Below are 25,237 nucleotides of genomic sequence, written 5' to 3'. Positions count from 1 at the left end.
CTAATATCTGTGGGAAATGTCGCAGCTAATATCTGTGGGGAAATGCCGCAGCTAATATCTGTAGGAATATTTAGAATGTAACTAAATACTGTAGTCTTATTTCTACATATTGCACTTGGTCTTAAAAGGACTACACCTCGAGACATTACAAGTCAGAAAAATCGAATTAAATCGTTGCTACGAGCAATATTATTCTCACAGACTCACACTAAATCTCCAAATGAATGTACAAAGTACGTCTAGGACCAGATTGTTCTTTTTTCAGTTCTTCCCTCAGAAGTTTCACCACTCCGGGCATACACATGTAGATTACAAGTCACTATTACTAGTTAGATAAGTGTCCTGGGTACGTTATACTGAGTGTTAGAGTGTCCATGGGTAAGTCAAGTTCGCCATTTCCATATTGTATGTTTTCATTCATTCATTCATTCATTCATTCATTCATTCATTCATTCATTCATTCATTCATTCATTCATTCATTCATTCATTCATTCATTCATTCATTCATTCATTCATTCATTCATTCATTCATTCATTCATTCATTCATTCAGTTGAGCTCAACAATCCAAGTGTTAGTTCTGTCCTTGGCTTAGATTATTTTAATGCCTTTCCAACACTTGCTGTTTTACTTCAAACTGAAGAATGTAGATATCTAGTCCTCTGTACCACTTGGTGTCACCTTCAGTCACATATCCGGCTTTCTGAACAATACAGTAGATCATGAAATATTCGCAGTACATGTAGTTTTATTTTGGCATTTGCCACGAAATCAAAACACAGTGAACATGTGCTTCATACATTTAGTACTGTACAACTAAACTTTTTCAACATGACACTTAAAACACCTATAAATACCTCCTTTTGTCTCCATGTTGGCAATTAAGTCTTTGCAAAAATACATGAGTTTACAGTAGTTAATGGCTTCTTGACCCTTGGTTACCCCACAGCTGTTCTGTATCAACAGCAGGTTGGGTAGGAAATTCTACCTCCCTGTTCTTGGAAACTGTGGCTAGATTTTCTTGGTAACTGTGGCTAAATTTTTTAATCACCAAATACATTATAATATGTTGTATTATGTTGCATACTTCAAACTGTTAGCAATGCCGCACCAATTTCATTTGTTGGTTTTTCTGATTTTTTTTTTCAGAAAAAGGCATGAAGTGACGGGGTGAAAAAAACAGGCCTAGGCATCCAATGAAAGATTTTCTGACCATAGATTTCATGTAGCTAATAATATGACCAATGAAATATGTGTCAAGAAGTTTTTCATTCATACCAGGTCAGCACTGAAAGCTTGATAGCACAAACAGATGCCTCTTGTATCATATCAGCTATATAAGGAGATACTCAAGTGTGTGATACGTGATATCACTAGGACTACATGTGGTCTACATGTGGTACATTTGTATCACATAGTATGTCAACTGTGCCTTGATAACTGTACTGTTGCTGAGTGTTCGCTGCTTCGTGTGTTTGCTGGTTTGGGAGATGTTGTCGTTTATTATCATACTGGGAGCTGTCCTGCAGTGGGTGCAGAAGAAAACGCACTCACCTGAAGTTGTAGACATTTCTACATCTCTTCATGGGATTGTACATGATGTAGCAGTTTACAAAGTAGGTTTGCTTGTTTGTTTGCTTGCTTGTTTGAGCCTTTGTTTTAATTCATGAAATACTCAAATCAGTCTGCTTGTTGCCTCTCAATTGGGTCATGAGGGAAGAGGTCAGGCTCAGACAAAATATATTAAACTTAAAAGCAGATACAGGTTATATAAAGTCCTGAAAAATCCATATACTAGAACCGAACGGTTGTACTCAGAAAATCTGTGATAGCAGTTTATTTACAATTTGAATTTTTCAACTGTTAATAGTTACCATAGAGTTTGGGAATGTGAAACTTCCTGCGGACTGACTCTCCTGGCCAATTATTTCCTTTTTTTCTCCGAATTCTCCGATTGGCACCTCTATACCCATAGGAAAGCCTGGTACAGCCTGGCCTGGTGGAGGCTACACTTCCTAATCCCAGGCTAAGCCCCTCCCCTTGCCCTAAGCTGACCCCTGGGGGAACTTGGCACACTCCATTTCCATCTCCAAAGACCCTACCAGCAGGAATTCTGGGATATTTGCCTCCCCGGCATCTGGTATGAATAGACCAGGACTTCTGTGCAGGGAGGGAAGAATCTTTCTGTCAACAACACAGGGACTCAAAATGTCCGGCCTGGCTTCCGTGGAAAGTTTTTGCGGAGACGGTAACATGTACCGGATACGAAAGGCAGGGCGTACTTGAATTTCTGTACCTTCTAAAGCCCATATATGCTCACATGTGCGCAAAATGCTTTGTGTTGGGTTCTCAAAACTGATACGCTTCCTTGAAATTTGTGGCCCTATTGTATATTGTTTTCTGCGGTGACCTGAATTTGCTGTGGTTTCTGCTATACTCTCTGTTGCTTCCAGGGCAGTTGTATAGCACAGTGACTTTGTTTCGATAATATTGTCTTTGTGGCAGTGCTTTTATAATTGGTACAGATTCATGGCAAATTCCAACCCAAATATCGAATAAGAGTCATGGAGAATTTATTTGGAGCCATGCCAGCTATGAAGAGCTCTATCTGGGCACAGCTGGAAAATCTAGTGCAATCCCATACCACAATACCTTCTGGGGCTCCCAATTAGTCAGTCTACTTCCTACTGGATGGTTTAATTAATTAGATTGGATGGGACCCAATTAGTGAATGATAGGGCTGTACCATTGGTATTTTATGCTCAAATTTATGGGTGGTCAGGTTGATTTCAAGTTTCCACTTAGCAAGACACATGAAGAGTGCAGCTTTGACCTACCTTGACTTTTAATTAGTTAGTTGTGGAGTTGTATTTGTGTACATACCTGGGAACTTTTTTCATGCTGCGTTTTATCAGTAGATATTTTCAATGTGGCGGTCTCACCATGGAGTTAACTCCATGGTCTTACTATAAACTCTTGCTAATGAAGAATAGAAGCCTGATCTAGCTTTGTCCGGTTGCTCTCCTTGGAGGTCAGCCAATAAACAAGATATGTGTTGTTGCCAGATTTGGCCTGTTGTTGAATTAGACTTACAGGTAACACATGGGGGAGACTGAGGATAGCATTCGTGTAACCCTCTAACCCTATACAGTTTCTGTCTTTACAACCAGATTAAAGTATGTCAAACAACCTGAGATCTTCAGTTGTTGTCTTTGCCAAGAAGGTTATACTATTATTTTTGGTGGCATTCTTGTGTGTCTGTGTGTCTGTATGTGTGTCTGTAAGTAAACATGATAACTTGAGAAGGCTTGGATCATAAGAATGTCTTGATATTTGGTATGCGATGAGACCAATGATTAGATTTTTGGCTCAGCGGTTTCGCTATGCACTATGAGAGGGGTAAGACCCCCACATGTCACTCTGGGGTCGCGGAGCAGGGATGGGAAAGGTGACCCATGGAGCGAGCAAAGGGTTTGGACAAGAGGAGTTAAAATGTACATGTAACATTGCATTATCATATACTATTACATGAAAACTCAGAATACTTGAAATCTGATTTCTTGAATTTCTTGTTGACTGTTCAGGAGGAGTTGGAGAGACTGAATGCTGCCAGCAATGAGATCAACAAGTTGGAGGCAGAGTTGGATGTAAGTACAGAAATTTGTAACATATCTGTAAAACTAATTAAGCAGTATAATTAGGAGAATTTGTGTGTATTGCAAGTCATGTGACAAATTTTTGCAGTCCTGTAATTTGAGTTACATATATCTTTGGGAGTTACATGATTGTATCTTTCAAAAATTCAGATTTTGAGGAGTGATGTTATGACAGTTGTGGTTGGATGTAATGTACACGTAGCAATGAACAAGACTCTAACTGTTGATTCAAAACACACTGTATAGTATTCACACACGCTGGTAAGTATCTGTCTAGATAAACACAGATGCTTCTGTCAATTTGGAACTTTCAATATTAGATATATATATATATACATTACTTTTCTATATACTACATGTATACACATCAACATTTTAACATACATGGTAGGGTTTTTTTGTGAACTGAAAGGCAAAGAAACTGTATTATAGGTAAAATTAATTTCATGCAGGTAATATTGAATGTTGCCTGCACTGGTGCAGGTATACAGAAATAAGCATTTTGAGCCATAATATATTTCTAATGAGCCTATTGTCCTGTATGTTTAGGAAGCCCGAGCGCTGTTCCGACAAACCCTAACAGAGTCCACCCAGAAGCTGAACCTCCTGTCTAAGAAGATGGGCAAGTCTGTACAGAAGGCACGGCCGTACTACGACGCCAAGAAAATGGCCAAACAGGTACATGGTGGTTAAATGTATGATAGAAGGTAGGTAGATAAAGGTAGTCCTATACCCTTTTTGGGGGTTGTAGGGGCAGTGGGTTGCTTGCCAAAATCTATCCCTTGCCTTTTACCTCTTTTTACCTGAAAAACCAGTCAGCTACCTGTTTTACACCTGGGTGAAGTGAGGAAAGTCACAATCTGTACTTTTCCCAAAGACACAATGTCTTGCTAGCCTGACTGAACCTCGCTTTTCGCCAGCTCCCTAGGGACTATGAGCTTGGGTTTCACAGGCTAAATGTCTTGCTAGGAATGCCAGGAATTGATGATCCCATGACCTCTTGGTCTTGTGTCTGCTAGCCTAATCACTTGGCCATTTAATGCCACACAATGTATGATTTTATTTAAGTACAAATAAAAAAGTACATCTGATTTCTAACAGGCCCAGGTGGAAGCGCAGAAGGCAGCGGTTGAGTACCAGCGTGCAAACGGGATCCACCGCGCCGCCCGGGAGACCATCTCACTGGCGGAACAGCGGCTGTTCAGCGACGCGGACGAGAAGAGACAGTTCGACTCCGCCTGGCAGGAGATGCTGAACCACGCCACCATGAAGGTCGGGTCATGGGTCATGAGGAACCAATGAGCTACCTTGATTCAAGTTCAATTCAGACCAGTGTGATGCATTTTAGTCTATGTAATGTGAAGGAAATGTACTAATTTGTAAAGGCATGAGGAACTGTAACATCCCATTTTGCACAGTTTAAGTCAATGGCATAGTCTTTTTAGACTGACAGACATGATTCGTTTTAATAATTTCTCAATCATATTTTTCATTGGTCTATGGAAGCACAAGCAATACAGTAAAAATCACTAAAATATTGAAATTCATTATGATCCAGATGATAAATGCATCATGGGGGAGGGGGGCAGTAAAAGAACAAAAGCATGAATTTTTTTCATTGATGGAAACTCCTTGTTTGGATTTGCAGGTGATGGAGGCAGAACAGATGCGATCAAAGAGCGAACATGACCACCAGCAGAAAGCTGAGGCCTACAACACAGCCAACCACAAACTTCAGCAGCTGGAGAAGTCACTCAAGAAAGTCATCGCTAAAACCAAGTATGTCCATTTCTCTATTTATTAAGATTTTCCACACATATGAGGAAGGATTGATATAACAGGTGACTATCACCTTTACAAGAATAGATGTCAACCAAGAGACCAGACTGTGAGGTTTGAGCCACACAGTAGCAAGGACCCTACTATTTCGATAAGTGTGGTGGGGTCTTAAAGTTAAATGTGCTTGGGGTGTGGCTTTCCTCGAACGTACGGACCTACACTAAACCTTACCTGCTGTATCTGTTTTCTGCAGACCATATTTTGATGTCAAGACCAGTTTTGAGCTACAACTTCTGGTAAGTTGCTTGATATATCATCTGCTTTTATATTCTGACAGTATAAATAAACCACAAACTATTTTCTAGAACTTAAAAGATCAAGCTTCAATTGTTTTAAGATGTCTTTGTTTCAGCCTTTGTCAAACTTGTTTAAAAAAGATTGAGTTTAATTTGTATAAAAACTAATTTGCAAATAAGGTTTCCTATTCCATGTTGTTTAATGTAAACTTTTCTCTGCTACTTTCTAACAGCAACAGAAGCAGAATGTGGAAGACCTTCAAAAGGCCGTGTCAGCGTCCAAGGTCAAGTACAGAGAGGCCTTAAAGAACCTGGAGAGCATCTCAGACGAGATCCACCGCAACCGACAACTTCTCAAGGAGCCGCGCAGTGCGGGGGTCGGGGCCGAGGCTGACAGAGATGACCTGCCGGAAATCAACCTGGATGGTACAGGAAAAATTTTTCCTGTTTCCTGACCAATGCTAGAAAAAACTGCTGACCCTAGCCTTTTTCTGTGGATCCCTGCAAGGGACATGAAATGTTCTAGCTCAAGGATGTTTTCTAGCTCTATGATCTGACACCTGAGTGATAAAACGGTGTACAATTGGTTTTGCAACAGTGACATGGAAAATGAAAGTGTACTCATGCAAGTTTTACCTTAAAATATTCTGATGGTAAGATCTAACGTTTAATCTAACATTGAAATTTAACACTAGATTTTTCCCCCTCACTTTCTAGATGTGGATTCCTGTTCGCAGTACTCCGACCTGGATGACGGCAATAGTCTGGATACAGACTCCACCACAGACGACGCGTCCATGATCGCCCAGACGGATGACGCCAGTCTCAGCAGAAGGGATAGAGGAGGCTCCTTCACTTCTCATAGTAGCAGCGTCGGCGAAAGTGTCTCCTCTAGTTCTGCTGTGGGCGCCGCCTGTTCCCAGGACGTGGTAGAGAAGACTGCAGAGGGAGGGTGTACCACTGAGGGAACAGCTACTGAATCTGGACAAGCTGTGGAGGGAGGAAGTTACACTGAAGGAACGGCTCCAGCAGTACAAGCTGTAGTGGGAGGGCTGACAGAGAAGGTAACAGCAGGAGATGGTGACATGGCAGTTGCAGGAACAGCCACATGTATGGAGGAGGAACAACATCGAATCGAGGAAATACAGATGCAGACAGAAACAACAGAAGAAAATGGTCAGGACACTTCTCAAAATAGTCAGGACACTTCTCAAAATGATGATATGCCAGAGATAGAAACAGACAAAACAGAAAAGGAAGACATAGATGTACATGTGCAACAAGAGGCAGTTGATGATGTTGAGAAATCTTTTGAAGATGTTGTAGAGGAGGGTTATAAAGAAGATATGTCACATTGTGCAGATGAAAATGCAATTGTTACTGTACCAGGTAAAGTTAATGCTGAAGAGGTTGTTGAACAACAACAGGATACCTCTACAGAGGTGGTTAAGGCTGAGAGTTTTCCTACATTGCAAAATGAAGGGGATAGGACAAATATGCCAAATGTGGCTGTAGAATGTGATACAAGTTTACCAAATGAGGTCAAAGTCTCTGAATGTAGGGAAGAGGTGATAGAACAGAAGGTAGGGCAGGATGAAGTCATGTTTGAGTCTACTGAAGGCAGTGCACTTCAAAACCAAGAACCTAAAGTTCCTTTGGAAGATGTGGTAGTGAAAGAAACTGTAGAAGCCATTGAAGAAAGTCAGACAGCAGGGTCAGTTACAGGGAGGAAAGATGAAGAGGACAATGCTAGAAAGGAGGAAAGTAGCGAGGTTAGAAGTTTTGAGTCACAGGAGACTTCTGCGCCAGATACACCTGTAGAAGCTGTTTCAAACACTAGCATACAGGAAGTTTCAAACTCTAGCATAGAGGAAAAACCATCAGAAATAAGACAAACGGACAAATCTTCCAGTGTAGAAATCACAGAGGTTGGGGATCATCAGGTAGAGAACAGGCAAGGGGTCATAGATGAAGGTCAAAGGGCAGAGGTTACAGAGGATAGAAAAGATACAACAGAACAGAGTTCTGAGATACAGGGACAGGGGGATGCCCTCGAAAATGGGACAAAACCAGAAAAGCAGAATTTGTCCTCTCCAAGAAAATCTGTGGACGAAATGACAGCTGAAGAGATTGATGAATTAGAGGACACTTATTTGTAAGTTTAAGAAAATTTGATTTTTTAACAACAAATATTGTATCAAAGTCCATTGATTTCAATGGTTACTCAACAAATCAATAATAGTTATATATGCCTGCATCATGACAATTTGATAACATTCTGTTGTGACAACGCCCAGTTTTTCAAATAAAAGACATTTGATACACTCTAAATGAAGCCATGTAAACATCAGCCAGGTTCCTGCATTTGACTGTGATGGCCTTGTGGAAATACAGATAAGAAAAAAGGCAGTTAAAAATAATGTAATTATGATAAGCAATACACTGTATATGCATGGAGAAGTACTGAGCGAAAGAAGTATGAAAGATGTGTATTTTCAATATAGTCATAGATAAAATCTTGAATGATATTTTGGGAAAGCTCATATTGAGGCAGTTGTTGCATTTTACTCTATGTGACTCTATGTGAACAGCTGCAATGCTATCAAATTTTGTGGAAGTTTCAAATTTTTTTATGTAACGTGCATTTTTGTGATATTTTCCTAAATCACCCCTTCAGTTTGTATGATGTAGTTTTACTTGGTTGATTTTTGTTTGTTTGTATGGCATAAATGTTACACTATCTCAAGGTATAACACACCAGCTGCCTCTGTTGCTAGATTATAGTACATGATTTTATTGACATTTATCAAATTTTCACATGAACTTAGAAATTTGCCATTATGGTGAAATATCAAAATAGAAAGTCTTCCTTCCATTGCAATTAGCATTTTACCACCATTTGCGTTTTTAAGTTATAAAAGTTTTGTTACTGATGTGATTGCCTCAAAAGTTGAAATGCCAGAAGACTCATGTAGATATGTTGTAAAAAGAAAAGATATATGTTATGATTTTATATACAAATATAGGGTATGCAGGGTAAAATTGTTCCTAGTGTAAGTGTATGTGTGGTTGGTAATTTCTCACTTGCAACAAAACCATCTTTCCATCTCAAGGGTTTATGTGTAAAAGTACAATCATTCAAAAGCTTGATAAGAAAGAAGAATTCTTTGACAATTTTTGCCATCGTTACTTCTCTTTATTCTCCTTTCCATCCATATACAGCTTTTCAATAAATGTTGTTACTGTGGAAAGAATGGTTGTTTCCACACTGTATATACTGATTATAAAGTTTGTACTGTATGTATACTGCTATGTATCAGTGCTATTGTATTAAGAATTGCAGTGCTGTCATTGATTTTTATGCCACAAAACTTGTAAACAATACACATACAATGTAGTAGTAAATATAAAGTGGAACAAAATTAAGCCATTGTATTGCCAAATTCTGGACAAATTTTTATTTGAACACTCTTTTTTGTGTGTACAAGTAATTAAAAGAGATTGGTATGATTCTGTACATATGTATACATCTTTGATATATTACCATCAATACATTACACTGCACATGCACAGTACATGTGAACCAGCGTATTGTACTAGTAACTTGATAATATGACTCAAAAATTATTTTAAGATTGAGAAAAGAGAGACACATCAGTGCAATTAACCAATGTATCAATTTTTAAAAAAAGAATGTTTTGTAGGAAACATGATTTTGGTTGCCAATGCATTGTTTCATGAGATTGCACTTTTTTTTCCAAATCTGTAATTGCAATAGGTACATGTATTTTACCACAAATGTAATTTAATGTATTAAATGTTACACAAAATGCCAATATTAAGGCATACAAGTGTGACATTGCTTTTCCAATATGACATTTTTACATATTATAGCAATAGATGATTTGATTGATATTGAATACAGTTGAATCTAGGACATCTGTACATGATGTTTTTTCCATAAAATGTATCTTAGATTGACACATGTTAATATGTACCAACCTGATAAGGGCCAATTGCTGTAGATATTTTTATACAAACTATATTTCTCACATCTAAGTGTTGTTAATTGAATCAAGCACAAGTAAAGAATAAATTGATTAAAGCAAAAATATAGACAGAATTGATGAGTTTTTTCTCAATACAAATGTAGCGCTGCTGTATTTTCTGCACTTCACGAAACAAACTTCTGAGATGCTTGATCATCGTTTTTCCATTGTAAGATAGTGCAGAGTGATTTTTAAATTTCATGATAATAACAAGAAAATTGTGCTTATTTGGTGCAAACACGCTAGACGATTGAATAATACTATGATCGTCGTTGATTATGACAAGAAATTGAAATGTGAATTAAAACATATTCTCTCCAAATGACTTGATTCTTAACCAAACCACATGTGCTTCCTCCTGGCAATGAACTGTTGCATGACCTCACGTACGATTGAGGAGGACAGCTTTTTAATATGCTCCTCATCGCTCCCACCACCGATGGCTGACATCTTTTCCATCAGCTGGCTCCACCCACCGGTGATGTTCTCCTGGGACGTCAGGATGTCTGACAGCTTCTTCATCATTGCCTCCTGGTTCATCAACTGCTGGCTCATCTGATTGGTCAGGTTCTCGTGACGTGTCAGGATGATTGACAGGTCATTGGCCAACAGTTGCTCCATCCTTGTGACCTGTCAAGTTTTGAAGAAGTTAAAGTCTGCATTAAGCTTCATATATATCTTGTCTCACTGAATCTACTGTTCAGATGTTTAGAAATCTGATGGCAATCAGGATTGGAAACAAACTACTGTATTTTAAGAAACAAATAAATGACGTTTTCAAAATCATATCCAGTTGCTTGAGTAACTGTTTTTTGGCAAATAAATGGGAATTTTTACCTTCCCCATCTCTTCCTGTTCCTGGTCAACTGACTGTTGAATAGCCAAGCCTGGATTTGAAGTAAAGGTAATTAAAATTGATCATAAGCCCTTGGTGTACTGTATATGTTTGTAATGAATTGGTCACGCAAGCTGCCCGGCCGGGCCCCGGCATGGAAATATGACCTCGCACCTCAGCATAAGGAGGCTACCTAATGCTGAGATCACATTTCCAAACCGGGGCCCGGCCGGGCAGTTTCGATCATCAAAAAAATCAACAATTTATATCATTGATATGTGCAAATAGTTCCGATTATTATTTTTAAAGCTGTGCTTTGTTATCTTTTATACCATTCGTTCCATAAGACTACCCGGTCAGGCCCCGGTTTGAAAATGTAACCTTGGCATAAAACAATACTTCCGTAGCAGGAAATAACAACGCTTTACTCACACATGCACACAACAACAGCCAGGAGACAGCAGGACAGCATCAGTAGGATGAAACTGATGATCTTCAGCAGGGGACCGAACCGGCCTGGAGACTGACCAGCGGTCGCCATGCCCACTCCCGGGATGTAGCCATGGTGGTCAGCAATATCCGGAGCTGGGAAGTTTTCATCGCACTCTGAACTGGACACGTCTGAAGGGTAAATATATTCTGTCGTGTAATTAATTTCATTAGGTTGGTGAGTGATTGAATAGCGAAGTTCTTTTTCACAATCACATGTTTGACAAGAGCCAATGTTTCGATGACCGTTTGTCATCTTCAGCAGATGACCTGATACGTGCCCTAATGAAGATGACAGACGCAGACTGTCATCGAAACACCGGCTCCTAGGCAAGTACATGTAGTTGTGAATAAAAAAAACTTTTCTATTGAGTGCATTCTGTTTCATAGTTAATAGTTTTAACGCATGGCTACATGGCATAGAAACAGCTACATGTATACACACGGCTTCACAATATCAGATGGATGAATCCGCCTGCGTATATATTTGGTATATTTTATTCCTGATGTAATATTGTCTGGTGGGCAGCTGCCTTCAGGCCACGTGAAATTTCACGTGAATCCTGAACCTTGAAGGCATGACGTCATTACCTTGTAGGCATTACGTAGTATCCCAGACAATTTCAGTACAAATATATACATTTATATATGTATGTGCATATTTTATACGTTCATGTATGTACACATAAATGGACATATATTTACACAATGACCCTGTTTTTTCTTGAAGTCATTATGAGCCCAAAACCCGATATTTTTAACAAATATGGAAATATCATCACACATAAATAGATAAAGCTGTTTAGTCTTTTCAAACTGGATAATTGAAAGTTTAAAGTGTAAACACATTAAACTTTCAATTATCCAGTTTGAAAAGACTAAACAGCTTTATCTATTTATCGTATTCCTGGATGAGTAACCTTCACCAACGTATCATCACACATAGTGACTACAAAAGTCAGATTGAAACTTTCTTAGCCTGGCTTAACAGTACCTGTAACAGTAGAGATACACACTTGCATTTACAATGTATTTAACCATGTCTGGGTACGGGATACATGACACAGTCTTCTTATTCTGTGCGGCAAGAAAAAGGCTTTATGGGTAAAGAGCTTTGAAATTTGAACGTTTGAACGTAAAGCAATCTGCGACAGCAAACAATGGGTCTTTGTGAAAATACAAGAAGGAAAGTAGTAAGAATAAATGAGGCGAAGCATGATGTGTTTTTTTTTCAATCACCACACAGACCAGTTGCCAAGCGACTGGGCCATATCATATCGGCCGGCATATCTAGCGTTTTCAAGCGCACCGCGCCTCCCCTACTCTTCTGGATATCGAGAGGAATCGTGGATTCTTTTTGATACGTGCAAAGATCTGTAGCGTCAGGATCCCCTTTCAAATAATACACTGGACAGATTTGCGGGCAAATGTTTTAAGATAAATGTTTTTTTTTTATTACCAGGGTGACATTGGGAGTATAGAGCAAAGAAATTAAAAAAAACTGCATTATGATATTGTGTCTGTTTTGATGTCCCTATAGCTGCTGGTTCACTAACGTTAACGTACCTGTTTTACCCCCAGCGGCCGGTGACAGGTCCAGTGTAGGGCCGCTCTTCTCGTCCGGGTAGCTTGTCGGGTTTACGGTACAGGCGTCCTCATAGATGTCTGCCATCGTGTGAAATGGCTTCTTCTAATCATCTGTCTGGAGCAGACCTGTACATATTCAGTAAGGAAGCAACTGCTTTGTTTTGAATATGCAATGTTTTTTCGTATGCAGTTTTTACGGCCTTATACGGCGGTATTGTTTGAGGTGTGTTTGTGTGTGTGCGCGCGCGTGTGGGTTCGTACAGCTGAGTGACAGTAAGTGGGTAGGGGGATTCCATAACCACAGACCTCAAAAGGTCAGACACAGGACGTTAGCTCCCCGGAAAGATGGCAGGGAGCTAGCTAGCAGAAAGCTGCCCAGTCGCCTGTGGGAAGGCGGTAAAAGAGAAATTCGTGATGATGAATAAAGCAAGAAATTCAAGAAAACATAGCCCTATTAAACCCTAACCATGTATATGGTTCTAGCGCTAACCCCAACTCCGCGCAGTCGCGGTGCCCATCAGCAGAAATTTGGCTCGACGCCAGCACCCAAGTGCTAAGGTTGATCTGGCATCGCGTCATGATTGGTCGCGCCATTGACGTCACAGTTGTTGACTTTAAGCTCAGCAAAAAGTTTTCAATGCGCCCCTCTAGATGGAATAGACTAGACCGTGTTCCAGTCCCCTGCCACCATGGCGGTGGTTGGGGGGCAGCCGGACTAGAACTTTGTAAAACTCAAGTTTGGCAGGTTTTATTTGTTTTGATTTACCACTACACCTACAAAGGTACCAGGAAATACCTAACATTTCAACAGTCCTGAAGGAAACGGGTTGAACGAACGTCAGTTGGAACTTTTCGCCGAGTTGAAAACAAAAGCGCCGAGCTGACACCTGTGCTGAAAAAGCGGAACTTGGATTGGATTTGAAGAACAAAAGCAACGTTTTCAGAGGTAAGTCTGTGTAAACAACCCTAACGACTTTGCAAGTTTTGTTTCGTTCATTATTTCAATCTAGGAAGTTAGAATAGGAATAGTTGTAAGGACTTAAGCGTACGGGTAGCCAACGAATTAGAGTGTCATGATGTCGCGGTAACAGGTGGATATGTAGAAAGTATTTCTTCTTCATCAAAGAAAACGTCAGCTCAGACTGGAAGGACCTGGCCTTCCATCTCGACTTCCGCCGATCAGACACCGACAACATAGCCGGGAGGAACCGGGATGACAAGTCCCGCTGTATGGACCTGTTGGAGGAATGGCTCAAGCGGAACGGGGACAGAGCCACCGTAGAGGTCCTGATGGAGGCTCTGTCTGAGGCTGAGTTACAGAGTACTGTGGACGGGCTAAGGGACAAATACCCAGGTAAGCGAATTTTTGTTTTTGAATAACATTGCTAGGTCTTTTAAGCATATCTGTGTTTTGAATTGTATCGCCAGGCACTAGCCATTAGACAAATGGAAAATGGTGTGTTCCTATACAATGTGTTTTCCTAAAATATCGTACAGAACTAGGATTGATTTTCGAATCTTTGTGCTTTTTTTAACAGAATTGAGCAGGTGCCACACAATTGTCGCAAGTACTGACAGACTTGGTCACGACACAAAACGGTTCCGCGATGCCATTGAGAGCTATTACAATGCAACAATCAATTCGTTCAAACCAGCCATTTGGAATGACAATTTTACACTGAGGCTTAGTGATATTTTCACTAATTTGGAGTTAATATCTACAAACCCAACAAACAGAAAAGAAACTAATAAGAGAAGCAAGTTAGATTCCTTAGACGACTTATTCAAATCAGAAGTTACAGGAAAGTCCGAAGCTCCAAGGTGCATTCTGATTGAGGGTGAAGCTGGAGGGGGGAAGACAACATTTCTGTCCAAAGAAGCCTTAGATGCCGTCTCACAGAAAACAGAGCTGGGTAGACGGCACGACATCGTCCTGTTGATCCGACTCCGGGAGGTGTGGGAGGGGGAGACCATAGAGGAGATGGTGTGGGACCAGTGTGTTTCTCAAACAACTGAAGGTATTGATGTACAGTCCATCAGAGCGATCCTACAGAGGAACGAGTCCCGTGTGCTCTTCCTCCTAGATGGGTATGATGAGCTGCGGCCTGAAGCCAGGGAAGCCGGGCAGGCCATTCCCAAACTGCTGTCTAGTAAGATGTACCTCAAGAGCACGGTCGTGATCACCTCCCGTCCCTCAGCAGGAGTGCAGCAGTACACCCGGCCAGACTGTCACGTACACATCATGGGCTTCTCTCCTGAACATGTGGACAAATACGTGCGGCAGTACTTTGAAATAGTCGGAACAGCTGAAATAGCGAAGGAACTCATCACGGTAGTAAGAAAAAATCCTCTTGTTACGGATTTACTCCACACCCCGATTTTCCTGATGTTAGTCTGTGTACTGTGGGAGGATAACCCAGAGATGGTGTCACCAGGGACAATGACAGATCTGTACAGCAACCTCCTGACATGTCTTGGTAAGAAGCACTGCAAGCGAGAAGGTGTGGAAATGCCAACAGACGGACTGCCGGCAGACTTGGCTGATGCATTGCTGCAGATCGGCAACCTTGCGCTAGAGGCACTGCTAAGGGGTGAGACTCTGCTTGACGTTTCACAAGCAGAGAATGAAAATCTGAATTGGAAGCTGTTGGTAAAGCTTGGAGTTGTCTCCTTGGAGGTTTCTTCTTCTAAATCGAATCCTCGAAAGCAGCTGAATTTTTCCCACAAGACAATGCAAGAGTTCCTAGCAGGACGATATGTGGCACATGCTCTGATGAATCAAGACATATCCGGGCTGCTGCAACTAACCCCCATAAGCAAGGCGTTAGAACACAAAAACCTGCTCCAGTTCACGTGTGGCTGTGACTCACGGGCGGCAAAAGCTGTGATGGAAGAACTGAGTAAACTCAGCAGCAAGGAGTTTTCAGACTTAAACGTTGATTGGCTAAGAAAGAGACTAGCAGACATAGGCACCATAGACTGGTCATTTGCAACTTACAAAAGATTCGTTCTGCTCTGCTTTGACATCCTGAATGAGAGAAAGGAGCCAGATGTACTACAAGCGTTCAGCAACGCCCTTCCGGTTATCTACATAGAATTGTACCGCTGGGAAATCGGAAACGCTCCTGCGTTTGAGTTGGCTCTTAAGTATTACCTGGAGAATATAGAGTCATCACACCTCTCTAGAATGATAATCAAAATGGACCGTTTTAATGTAGATGGACAACTTCAGTGGATGGAGCAGATGTTTACTTCTCCAGTTCCAGGTTTGCAGTTATACTTAGAACTGAAGTTTGTAAATTTCAATTCACCTGATCAGACAGCCAGGCTGGCTTCAGTTCTGAAGAATGTTCCCGGTCTGAAGGTGCTGAATCTGTCATACACAGCCCTAACACCAGCATCACTCCAGTCACTTGTGCAGGGTTTTCGTCACATTCCTCAGTTAGAGGAGCTGGATCTAACTTGGATCGATAAACTTGGTGATGCTGGGATGGAAGTCCTACAGACTGGGCTGTCCAGTGTTCCACACCTGGCTGTACTCCGTCTCAGGAATGTACACATGACATCTGCAGGCATGTCGCTCCTCACTCCCTACCTGCGCCACCTAGCGGGACTGAGAGAATTGGATTTAAACTTGAATGAGATCGGTGACACCGGACTGACATCTCTCACCACCGTCCTCCCCACCTTCATCGCCATGCAGGTGTTGGACCTGGCAGCGACCCGTATAACCCACACAGGCATGCGCACACTGGTCCCTGCACTGCGTCACTTAACCAGACTCGTCAAACTGGACATTGGTTATAACAACATAGGAGACTCCGGGCTGGAATGCTTTTCCGCCATCCTCCCCCACCTCACAGCCATGGAGGTGTTGGTCCTGCCAGATATCAGGATAAGCCACAAAGGCATGGTCGCTCTAGTGGCTGGATTGTGCAAGTTAAATGGACTGATCAAACTAGACATTAGCAATAATGACATAAAAGACCCCGGACTGGAATGCCTAGCTGCTATTCTCCCTCACCTTACCGCCATGAAGGTACTTATTCTCAACAGCACGGGTATCAGTGACAGGGGAATATCAGCCCTGGTTAAAACTCTGCCTCACCTGGTGGAATTACAGGAGCTGAATGTGAGCTGGAATAACATAGGGGATTCAGGAATTGTCTCTCTTGTCCAAACACTTTGCCAGCCCAGAAAGTTGGACTTGGAACAAAACCCACCTAGGGAAAAGAGTCTGACCACAGCTACAGCACCTCGTTATAACACCACACTACAGAGGCTGGACTTTGGATGGAATAGAGGAATAACAGGAGCCGGACTGGGGAGGGTCGCACAGCTCATCGGCACACCTACACACCTGCCTGACACCGCTGCCATGGCTCTAGCCGAGGCTCTACCCAGACTCCCTGCCTTGGAGGAGCTGGAACTTGAGAACATCTCCATGGATCTTGCAGGGTTTCAGGCCGTGGTGCAGGCTGCTGAGGAACACCCTACACTAAAGCGCCTGTGGTGAGTACATGTTGGGTACAACAGACATACTCAATCCCCACATCAACAATCTGTTGACTTTAACCTTTGACTTGGTTTTACTGGACCAAGTTGTATGACAAATCTATCATTATTCGCCAACTCTAAGATAGGAATAGATGGATGGATGTCAGGCTGTGATCAAATTCTATTATCTCTATTATTCTATTAACACATAACAAGAGGAAACAAAAGCTATGCAAGTTGAAACAAACAACAATATTATTGATAATTAAATCCCGATATACTTAATAATTATGAATAATACTTTAGAAGGAAGTTGAATTTCATATTACTTTCATCCCATGGGGCTGTTCGAAAAGTGGGGACAATGTTTAAAGTGATCCTCTTTATAACAGGTTCTAAAACGACAGTGTATCTGTGTAGTGTCTGACTTTGGATTACATCTAAATATGTATACTCTCTTATCTACAGCTACAGTGAAGATGGAGTTCCTAAGGGAGCGGACACAAAGGCCGGTTGCTTAAGCCTGTAATTCACTTTATGTTCACGGTAGCAAAATTTCACGGTCTGAGAAAAATGGACATGTTCACATAACTATATGTTCACGGTGGTGACAGGTGCAGGAAAAAGAAAGTCCAGGAATTATTTGTTAACTGTAATGATAAGTTCACTGTACACAAGAGACAGTGAAAACAGTGAACTTATCAGTACAGTGAACAAATCAGGAATTACCCATTAATGGCAGATTCATATAACCGGTTGCGAGCTTAAACCGACTCAAGCCTCGTGCATGCGTTCATACCAAGCTTTACACAACCGGCACAGTGAAATCCTGTACGACTTAAACAATAACATACTGCTGTAGCATAAAACTTTATTGACACAGCAAAAGTACAGCGACTTTTGTAAGGTCCTTAACTACATGTAAACATTCACCGGCGCCCTCGCACCTTTCGGCGGCTGTCAGGTGATCTTTGTACATCTCATGATTTAGGATAAAAACGTAATCTGGCCTTTGTACATGTACATGTATATGTTGATAAGCTTTTCAATCAATGAACCAGAAATACCGACTGAACAAGTGTTACAAATTCAAGACTTAAGGATATTATATGTAGACAGAAGTCGTTTCAAGATATAGACGCTCTTCCACTTCGATTAAATGAAGTTGAAGGCCTAACACATCATCGGAAATTACTCCACATGCGTAGGGTTTTACTTACCTGTGACGGGAGCGTCAATGATCTATTTGTGTAGCGCATGTAAACGATTGTTATAATCAAAATCTTTAGGAACTGACATTTTTCTTTGAGACTATGCTCCAGCTATGAATGATAGAAATCTAAGAATTATGGTGTGTTGTAAACATTTTTGTGAAAGAATAAACGTTGTGATAGTCAATTTGATATTAGCCCAATCCACGTGTATAACCCATGTGTTATCTCTATACAAATGTGTTTTACTGACTCATTATGGAAAATTGCATCGCCCTGAATATGTCTATTATTATTTATGCGTGACTTTGATGTCGAAAGCAGCTCACCATAGTAAGAAAAGACAACGGCTTATTTCGTTGAGTTACACTAATTGGGAATTGTCGCCTATGCTTAACTGGAATTTTCAATAAAAACACTCTAAACATACAGTGTAATAGCCAGTCACTTTTATTCTCAAGTAAAGATAGTATTTACAATCTCTGATTTTAATCTAGTGCTGTTATAGAGCACATAGGAATAGTACCAACTAGTATTATAGGCATACAGTTCAGTTCTGCGCAATAAGCTCTTCTAGTCAAAATACAAACTAATACCAGAATTATGAGCATATTTTTTAGTTCTTTGAGGTGATACTAATTTTATTTGCCAACTACCCTCAGATCTAAAACAAAATTATCAAAAAGCCCCTATTGTAGGCTCGGATCGATAAAAGAAGCCCCAATACGGTTATGTCTTTACATAACAACACGCTGGTACTCGTCGTATTTTGGCCGTAATAAGCACTTGATATGTGTTAGAATGACAAAATATACCCACGGGGTTGTTATAAATAAAACATGACAAAAATTATATTTTGAAGAATATTCGTAGTTTTGGCATCAAAATCATACATAGCTTTATTTACATGGGGCCTCTGACGTATCATCCGTAACTTTACATCTTTCATCAAGAACAACAAAAATATATGTTCTGAAAATTGAACATATACATTTTCCTTTCATGAGTACAACCTCTTATCGTATATGAACATACTCAATACAGAATCCGGACGTTGGAATTGATGCTGTTACATTTTAGGGACAAGTGGCATCAACTTTTGGCTCATCTTGCATTGAAAGGCGTGTTTTCTTGGGTGGGTATGACATAAATAAAATACAACACGGTGTATTCCACAACGCCCTCGGTCCCGGCCCTCCCGCGAGTCGGATCGCCCTCCGGCCTGCGGCTGTCGGGCGATCCGACCCGCGGTCGGGCCGATACCCCGTGTTGTATTCTATATGACTGTATACTATGACAACACTGACGTAACAGTCACTTGTCATTGGAGTTGGCCATGGTCATCCCATTGTCTGCTATCGGAGTCATGCAGGTCTCTTCAGACGAACAGGACACCTTCTCCAGCGACTGTTGTTTCTCGACTTTCCCGGCTTCCTGCCCGTTGTCCTGCGGCCCGGCCGTGGCCAGCTCTATGTGTATCTGAGCGCTCGTGCTGTCGGGATCGTCCGCCGAGGACAGCCTCCTCGGGCCGGTCCCGTTCTGGTCACGGTGACTCGGGTTGCTGTCGAAGCAAGGGGAGAGGATGAACACCAAACCGACGATTGGCGACGTCGCGGACAGGATGAGGAGAAACAACGCTGTCTTCTTACTGATGGGGGTCGGCATGTGTAGGTCATAGCTGTTGTCTTTCGAGGAGTTCCTTGTCTTGGCTTTTTGCCTGGATTGCGTCTTCTTAGAATCCCCCAGGAGATTTTTTGAGGATGGCAGCGGTGTGTCTTTGCCAGTGCAAGTCAGGTTTCTTCTGGAATCGTTGCTTTCTGCTGCATTCGCTACCGTCCCGTTGCAGGCATCGTTTTCGCCCCTCTTTCTGATCTTCTGGAGGAGAGTTTCCAACCTGCCCTGTACGCTGTTGTGGAGTGTTTCCGTTGCACCGACTTCAATACTAGTCTGAAGCATCCATACGGTCAGGATCCCCACTAAAAGGTACTCAAAACGTAGAACCATGTTGTTGAAAATCCCTAGCTCTGTAGACATTCAGTAGTGATCTCCAAGCAGATCTTTTGGTGGGTGCAAGACCATATCAAACTGGCAAGACAGTATCATTTGCAGGGCAGCATTCAGTACGCCACCGAAGACGAATAAGTATATAACAGTACAAAAAGGACGACCGATGAAAACGCCTAGAATACGTCTACTTGGAGAGTAAGTCAGTATGGTACAGCGGCCGCACACGGTCGCAGCGGAACGGCACTAAGTCGGCGGTATTTTTTGCCTGCTGATGTTGTGTCACAATCTCTCTCCCCGTGAAGATCCCTGATGTCTGCCCTTGTTCAACACAGGAGGGCAGCAGTTTGACCAGATAAGTCAATCCTGGCTGACTCCACCTTCACGATGCATTAGGACGACCCATTACCTCGCTCGGCACACAGTCACGCCGCGGAGGTCTCACACATAAAACAACCTGATCGTCAATTTGACGTCCAATTTACTGATCATATGGACCCGAATCGCAGGGGAATCTAATTTCCATCTCGACTGCGTAGCTGCGTGGCAATTATATAGAATACACAGCGTTCAGAACTTCGTTATATAGCCGGTCTGTGTACATCATGCATATCATTATTCATGTGAATCATGATAGTGTGTGGGGAAGGATTAATGTGTGTATAAATAGATACAACTAATGATTCGTGAATCATAAAATATGCAAGAGACGTTCTGAGGAACAATTTTATTTGCTTTCTTTTCAAAATATGACTCTGGATCAATGAATACGTCTTGTTGTAAGTTGTAATTTTTCCATGTAAGATATATTTTTGGAGCCTGCTTTATTAAAAATTCATTGATTGTGTGAATGCTATTCCCAGACTGTAGAAGTTGTTCGTCCATGACATTCTAGATACACTCTTTGTACAACTTTGCCCTTTCAGTCGGCTTTACCACAATTAATCGAGGGGTTGTTGCAAGGGTTGTAAGAGGTATCCTCATATCCATTGTTCATTGCTGAACTAGGTTGGAAAAGAATTCCCGATCATTGCCATGTACAATGTAAACTCTTGGATCATGTTTTACACAATTGTTCATCCGAAAGTACATATATCTTAAAGATTTCTCCACTCTCTACCTCTATCATTAAGCGCCCACCCCCTGCAGACAAGACGACCTCTAGCGCGATTTGTTGTGTAAGTATTTATAAGGTCTTCGTGCAGCCAATTTCATTTCAGCTTTCAAGGGCGCTGAAGATCAAGCCAATTACTGAACAGCCTGCCGTGCTATTAACCATTCTGCGTACGGGCAGGCTTTTCAATCCACCTCATTCAACTTGACAAAGGGAGAAAAACGAGTCGACTTCTCAGATAGATGTGCACGAGTATGACGTCTTTGATTATTTCATATTATGTCTTCTTTCTGAGTTTGGCGCCAACGTATTTAGAATTCCAGTCAGTATCCTTGGCCTCTATACGAAGGCCGTACCACTAAGTATGACAGATGAAATCCTTCGCAAATTGATTTCAGATCTGATGAGAAAAAAAAGCGAGGAAAAAAAGCAAAATGGGCATAAAGTGAAGAACTGATCACTGATGAACATCAGTACGCGTAGCTTATGCAAATTATGGTCTGACTTGATGAGGGAATACTATTATAACCTTCTTTGTGAAGATAGGTCTGTCATCGGACAACTGTTATATCCGCAAATTCGTCAGTCGTGAGGGTTGTTAACCTTGTTTGGTGTAGTTATGGGGTCGTGTACATCTAGTTACAGCTTACATAAGTCCCATCTACGGACGGAAGGGAACAAATTGAAACTGTGCCTAAGTTTGATTCTAAGTGACATTCCATGTAATGAAGAAAGTCGCTTAGGCCTCAGTATGTAATTTTTATGGATGCCATCAGCGCGCGCATTAATTTTCGCCTGATTTTGGAAAAAGAATAAGAAATTTTCTTGCCCTCTGCCAGTGGTCACCAAGCCGAAAATGGGCAAATATGTTTATTGCCATGCTGGAACGTGGATCGCAGATAAATATGAAGAGAGGAGACAATGCTCTGATTTAATGTTTTGTCTTTTACTTTGATGCAGTGATGTATGTCATTCCTTTTATATGTGATGTTGGCTGTGTATATGTGATGTTCCCACTGAATCAAAACCATTTGTACAACGATTGAAGACATTTTTCAAAGTTGTTTCAGTAAGAAATGAATGTTGTAAATAGAACTTAGCACAATGTAGCACATTTCCTTTTAGACAAGGTTTATGATGTCAAAATCTGAAAATGTAGGAATCTTATTTTTCGACCCACCTTGGTTTTTCTCTATTGCATTAGATTTTGAGGCTGCGGAGGATGTCATCCATAAAATTTACTTATAATGTGGCCTTTTTTCTTGCGAGTTCCTGCATTATTTAGTCCAGGGCAACAGATGGGTGATAATTACACTTTGGAAACTTTCGGAGACAGACGTATTATTAAACAACATACAATCATGGAGCAGGCATCAGACAAGCAATTCAATCTTCTTTGATATCTGTCTGGTAATCAATTAGGGGATCTACTAATGCAGCATTAGTAAGTCCCAAAGGAATGCACACTTCATGTATCAAGTCGTTCAAGACATTCTTGATAAATTTCCAATAACACCGTTATGTGAGACGGAATGCCATCGGAATGAAAATTTCTTGAACACTCTCGGCTATTCGAAGTGCATTCTTATGAGAATTCGAGGTGTATTCCAGTTACTCAGGCCTGTTTGCGTTCTCCCTTAATGTGATCATGATGATTGGAACACTATTGGAATACTGTAGGAATATTAGAATGTAGTCATCATCATCATCATCAATCCAGGGTAATGTCACTCCTCTGGAGGAACCCCTCCCTTGACTCATTCCACTCTCTTCTCAGTCTGGCGTATCTGGGCCAAGCAGGGCCCAGGTGTTGCACAAGACTGTCCCTCCACCTCGTACAGGGCCGTCCTCTGCGTCTCCTCCATTCCCGGGGTGTCCACTCAGTGGCTCTTAGTGTCCATCTGTTGTCTTGTAGTCTAGCTACATGTCCTGCCCAGCGGTGTTTTGCTGTGTTGACAGCAGTGATGATGTCGGTTACTCCTGTCTGGAGTCGGATCCAGGAGTTTCTTTTCCTGTCTCGCAGTGTTATACCAAGCATGATCCTCTCCATCTTACGCTGCGCAACCCGGAGCATCTCCATCTGGGTGCTGGTTAGTGCCCATGTCTCACTACCGTATGTCATCACTGGGAGTATATACTGGTTAAAAACATTTCTCTTGAGTCTTACACTGGCTTTCTTACTTCTCATGATGTTATCTACTCTTCCAAAAGCTGCCCATCCCAGTGTGATGCGTCTCTTTATCTCAGGCAGGATACTTCCATCGTGTGTTATCTTTTTGCCCAGGTATATGTAGCTGTCTACTACTTCTATTTCCACCCCGTTTACCAAAACTGGTGCTTTGTCTGCATGTTTATGTGTCTGAATGTAGTCATACTGCAGCTAAAATGCACTTAGATATTTTTTCGACTTTTCAGTCACCACGAAAGTTTTGAGCATGCTTGAAACATTTGGGCGGGCCACAAGAATAAACACAAATCTTTAGAATGGATTTCTAGAATATACAGGAAAATACAAAGAATTTTCATCCAGACCGCATTACGCCTGTAGTGTGAAGGGGCCTGTAGATTTGACATTTCTCCCATAAAAGATGGTTGCAGTACTGATTACCACGTCACTTCATAATGCACTGTAAATTGGGATCGTGACCTAAACATTTCCCCTGTGCAATAGCAAAAGTCTTTAGTACAGCCATCTGTAGACCCACAATGCTATCATCTATTATCTAGTTTTATGTTGGCACATGTTTTATGGCCTTTCTCCTCACCTGTAGTCATTATTGCATGTACACGTTACACACACACACACACACACACACACACACACATACACACGCACACAAACATGGGCACACACATAAACACAGGCAAATACAAAGACAAACCCAAACAACACAATAAGGAGACACGAAGTACACTTTTCATCTATTTAAATATTTGAAATAAAAAGTCTTAATACTTTCTATTACAATGACATGGAACGTGAAACTGGTTAAGTACAAAAACCATCAAAATAATGTATCATTTTCATACATACTGATATATTTAAACTAGGTTCTTAAAAGGATATCTTCATTATATTCTTGTTATATTTTATAGATCAATAATCTGATACCTGACGATATATGATGATTTAAGAATATTTGAGTCTTATTTATTTCTTAAGCCTAACTGCAACACAGAAGTGTGAATGCAACATTCAACAAAATATTTACAAAATAAGATTCACTTTGTGGTAAATTAAACTATATTGTTAATTTAATATATCATTTCTCTCTAAATATTTGTCATAAAAATTTACAGCAATGTACTCTCTCTTTACATATGAAAATACATTTTACAATTTCAAGAATAATTAATCTGCATAGATTTCAGGAGTCTGCACAGTCAAGAGTTGGTTGGTTTACATCATACTCCCCATTGTTGATGGAGGACCAGAGATGGGCAGATAACTCCACTTGGGCCGCTGGATTTTGAACTAAGAAAAATACATTATAGGGATTAATTGCGGACAGAGCAAATCAGGTAATGTAGATTGCTGTAAAAAAAAAACACCTCACAATCGTAAGATCTGAGCAAATTGGGTATGTTGATGTTGGTACTTGAAAGATTAGTAGCAAGACAATGGAGCTGTTGATACAAGTTTGTGGTTTAGTAAAATTAACAATAGCATGAATATACATGTTTGCAAGTTAATGAAAAATTGAAAACTGAATCTTTTAA

At 41.0% G+C, this 25,237-nt stretch overlaps 6 protein-coding genes across 7 annotated transcripts in view; 2 read left to right on the top strand and 4 right to left on the bottom strand.

The window, feature by feature from the left end:
- LOC109474544 overlaps positions 1-8,814 on the top strand; it is a 10,071-nt gene extending 1,257 nt beyond the window's left edge. The window contains exons 1-8 of one of the 2 annotated variants that reach the window (XM_019774875.1): positions 2,120-2,271; positions 3,585-3,647; positions 4,206-4,334; positions 4,758-4,928; positions 5,305-5,435; positions 5,689-5,731; positions 5,965-6,157; positions 6,449-8,814. In XM_019774875.1, the coding sequence (XP_019630434.1) occupies positions 2,143-2,271; positions 3,585-3,647; positions 4,206-4,334; positions 4,758-4,928; positions 5,305-5,435; positions 5,689-5,731; positions 5,965-6,157; positions 6,449-7,890 (2,301 nt within the window). In that variant the 5' untranslated portion in view covers positions 2,120-2,142 and the 3' untranslated portion in view covers positions 7,891-8,814. Of the gene's footprint in view, positions 1-2,119; positions 2,272-3,584; positions 3,648-4,205; positions 4,335-4,757; positions 4,929-5,304; positions 5,436-5,688; positions 5,732-5,964; positions 6,158-6,448 lie in introns of those variants that run through there. The other variant, XM_019774876.1, reaches the window with a different exon arrangement.
- A 1,243-nt stretch (positions 8,815-10,057) lies between these two features.
- LOC109474629 lies at positions 10,058-10,661 on the bottom strand. The gene is made up of 2 exons (XM_019774978.1): positions 10,618-10,661; positions 10,058-10,410 (listed from the first exon to the last, which is right to left on the bottom strand). The coding sequence occupies exons 1-2, from the start codon at positions 10,624-10,626 to the stop codon at positions 10,114-10,116; spliced, it is 306 nt and encodes a 101-aa protein (XP_019630537.1). The 5' UTR covers positions 10,627-10,661; the 3' UTR covers positions 10,058-10,113.
- Positions 10,662-11,039: 378 nt separating this feature from the next.
- LOC109474482 lies at positions 11,040-16,022 on the bottom strand. The gene is made up of 3 exons (XM_019774773.1): positions 16,003-16,022; positions 12,671-12,817; positions 11,040-11,236 (listed from the first exon to the last, which is right to left on the bottom strand). The coding sequence occupies exons 2-3, from the start codon at positions 12,774-12,776 to the stop codon at positions 11,040-11,042; spliced, it is 303 nt and encodes a 100-aa protein (XP_019630332.1). The 5' UTR covers positions 12,777-12,817; positions 16,003-16,022.
- On the top strand, positions 13,269-17,207 carry LOC109474481 (nucleotide-binding oligomerization domain-containing protein 2-like). The gene is made up of 4 exons (XM_019774771.1): positions 13,269-13,389; positions 13,818-14,045; positions 14,485-15,341; positions 16,011-17,207. The coding sequence occupies exons 1-4, from the start codon at positions 13,269-13,271 to the stop codon at positions 17,205-17,207; spliced, it is 2,403 nt and encodes an 800-aa protein (XP_019630330.1).
- A 2,506-nt stretch (positions 17,208-19,713) lies between these two features.
- Positions 19,714-20,403, bottom strand: LOC109474480. Its single transcript, XM_019774770.1, has one exon. It carries the CDS (start codon positions 20,401-20,403, stop codon positions 19,714-19,716), a length of 690 nt encoding a protein of 229 aa, XP_019630329.1.
- Positions 20,404-24,712: 4,309 nt separating this feature from the next.
- The window catches only part of LOC109474630, a 44,743-nt gene continuing 44,218 nt past the window's right edge, over positions 24,713-25,237 (bottom strand). The window contains 1 exon segment of the mRNA XM_019774979.1: positions 24,713-24,992. Within this exon segment, the coding sequence (XP_019630538.1) occupies positions 24,918-24,992 (75 nt within the window). The 3' untranslated portion in view covers positions 24,713-24,917.

Source organism: Branchiostoma belcheri, unplaced genomic scaffold (assembly GCF_001625305.1).
Source record: "Branchiostoma belcheri isolate BF01 breed outbred unplaced genomic scaffold, Haploidv18h27 scaffold31, whole genome shotgun sequence".
NCBI classification, from domain to species: Eukaryota; Metazoa; Chordata; class Leptocardii; order Amphioxiformes; family Branchiostomatidae; genus Branchiostoma; species Branchiostoma belcheri.
This window is presented reverse-complemented; position numbering and strand designations above follow the sequence as displayed.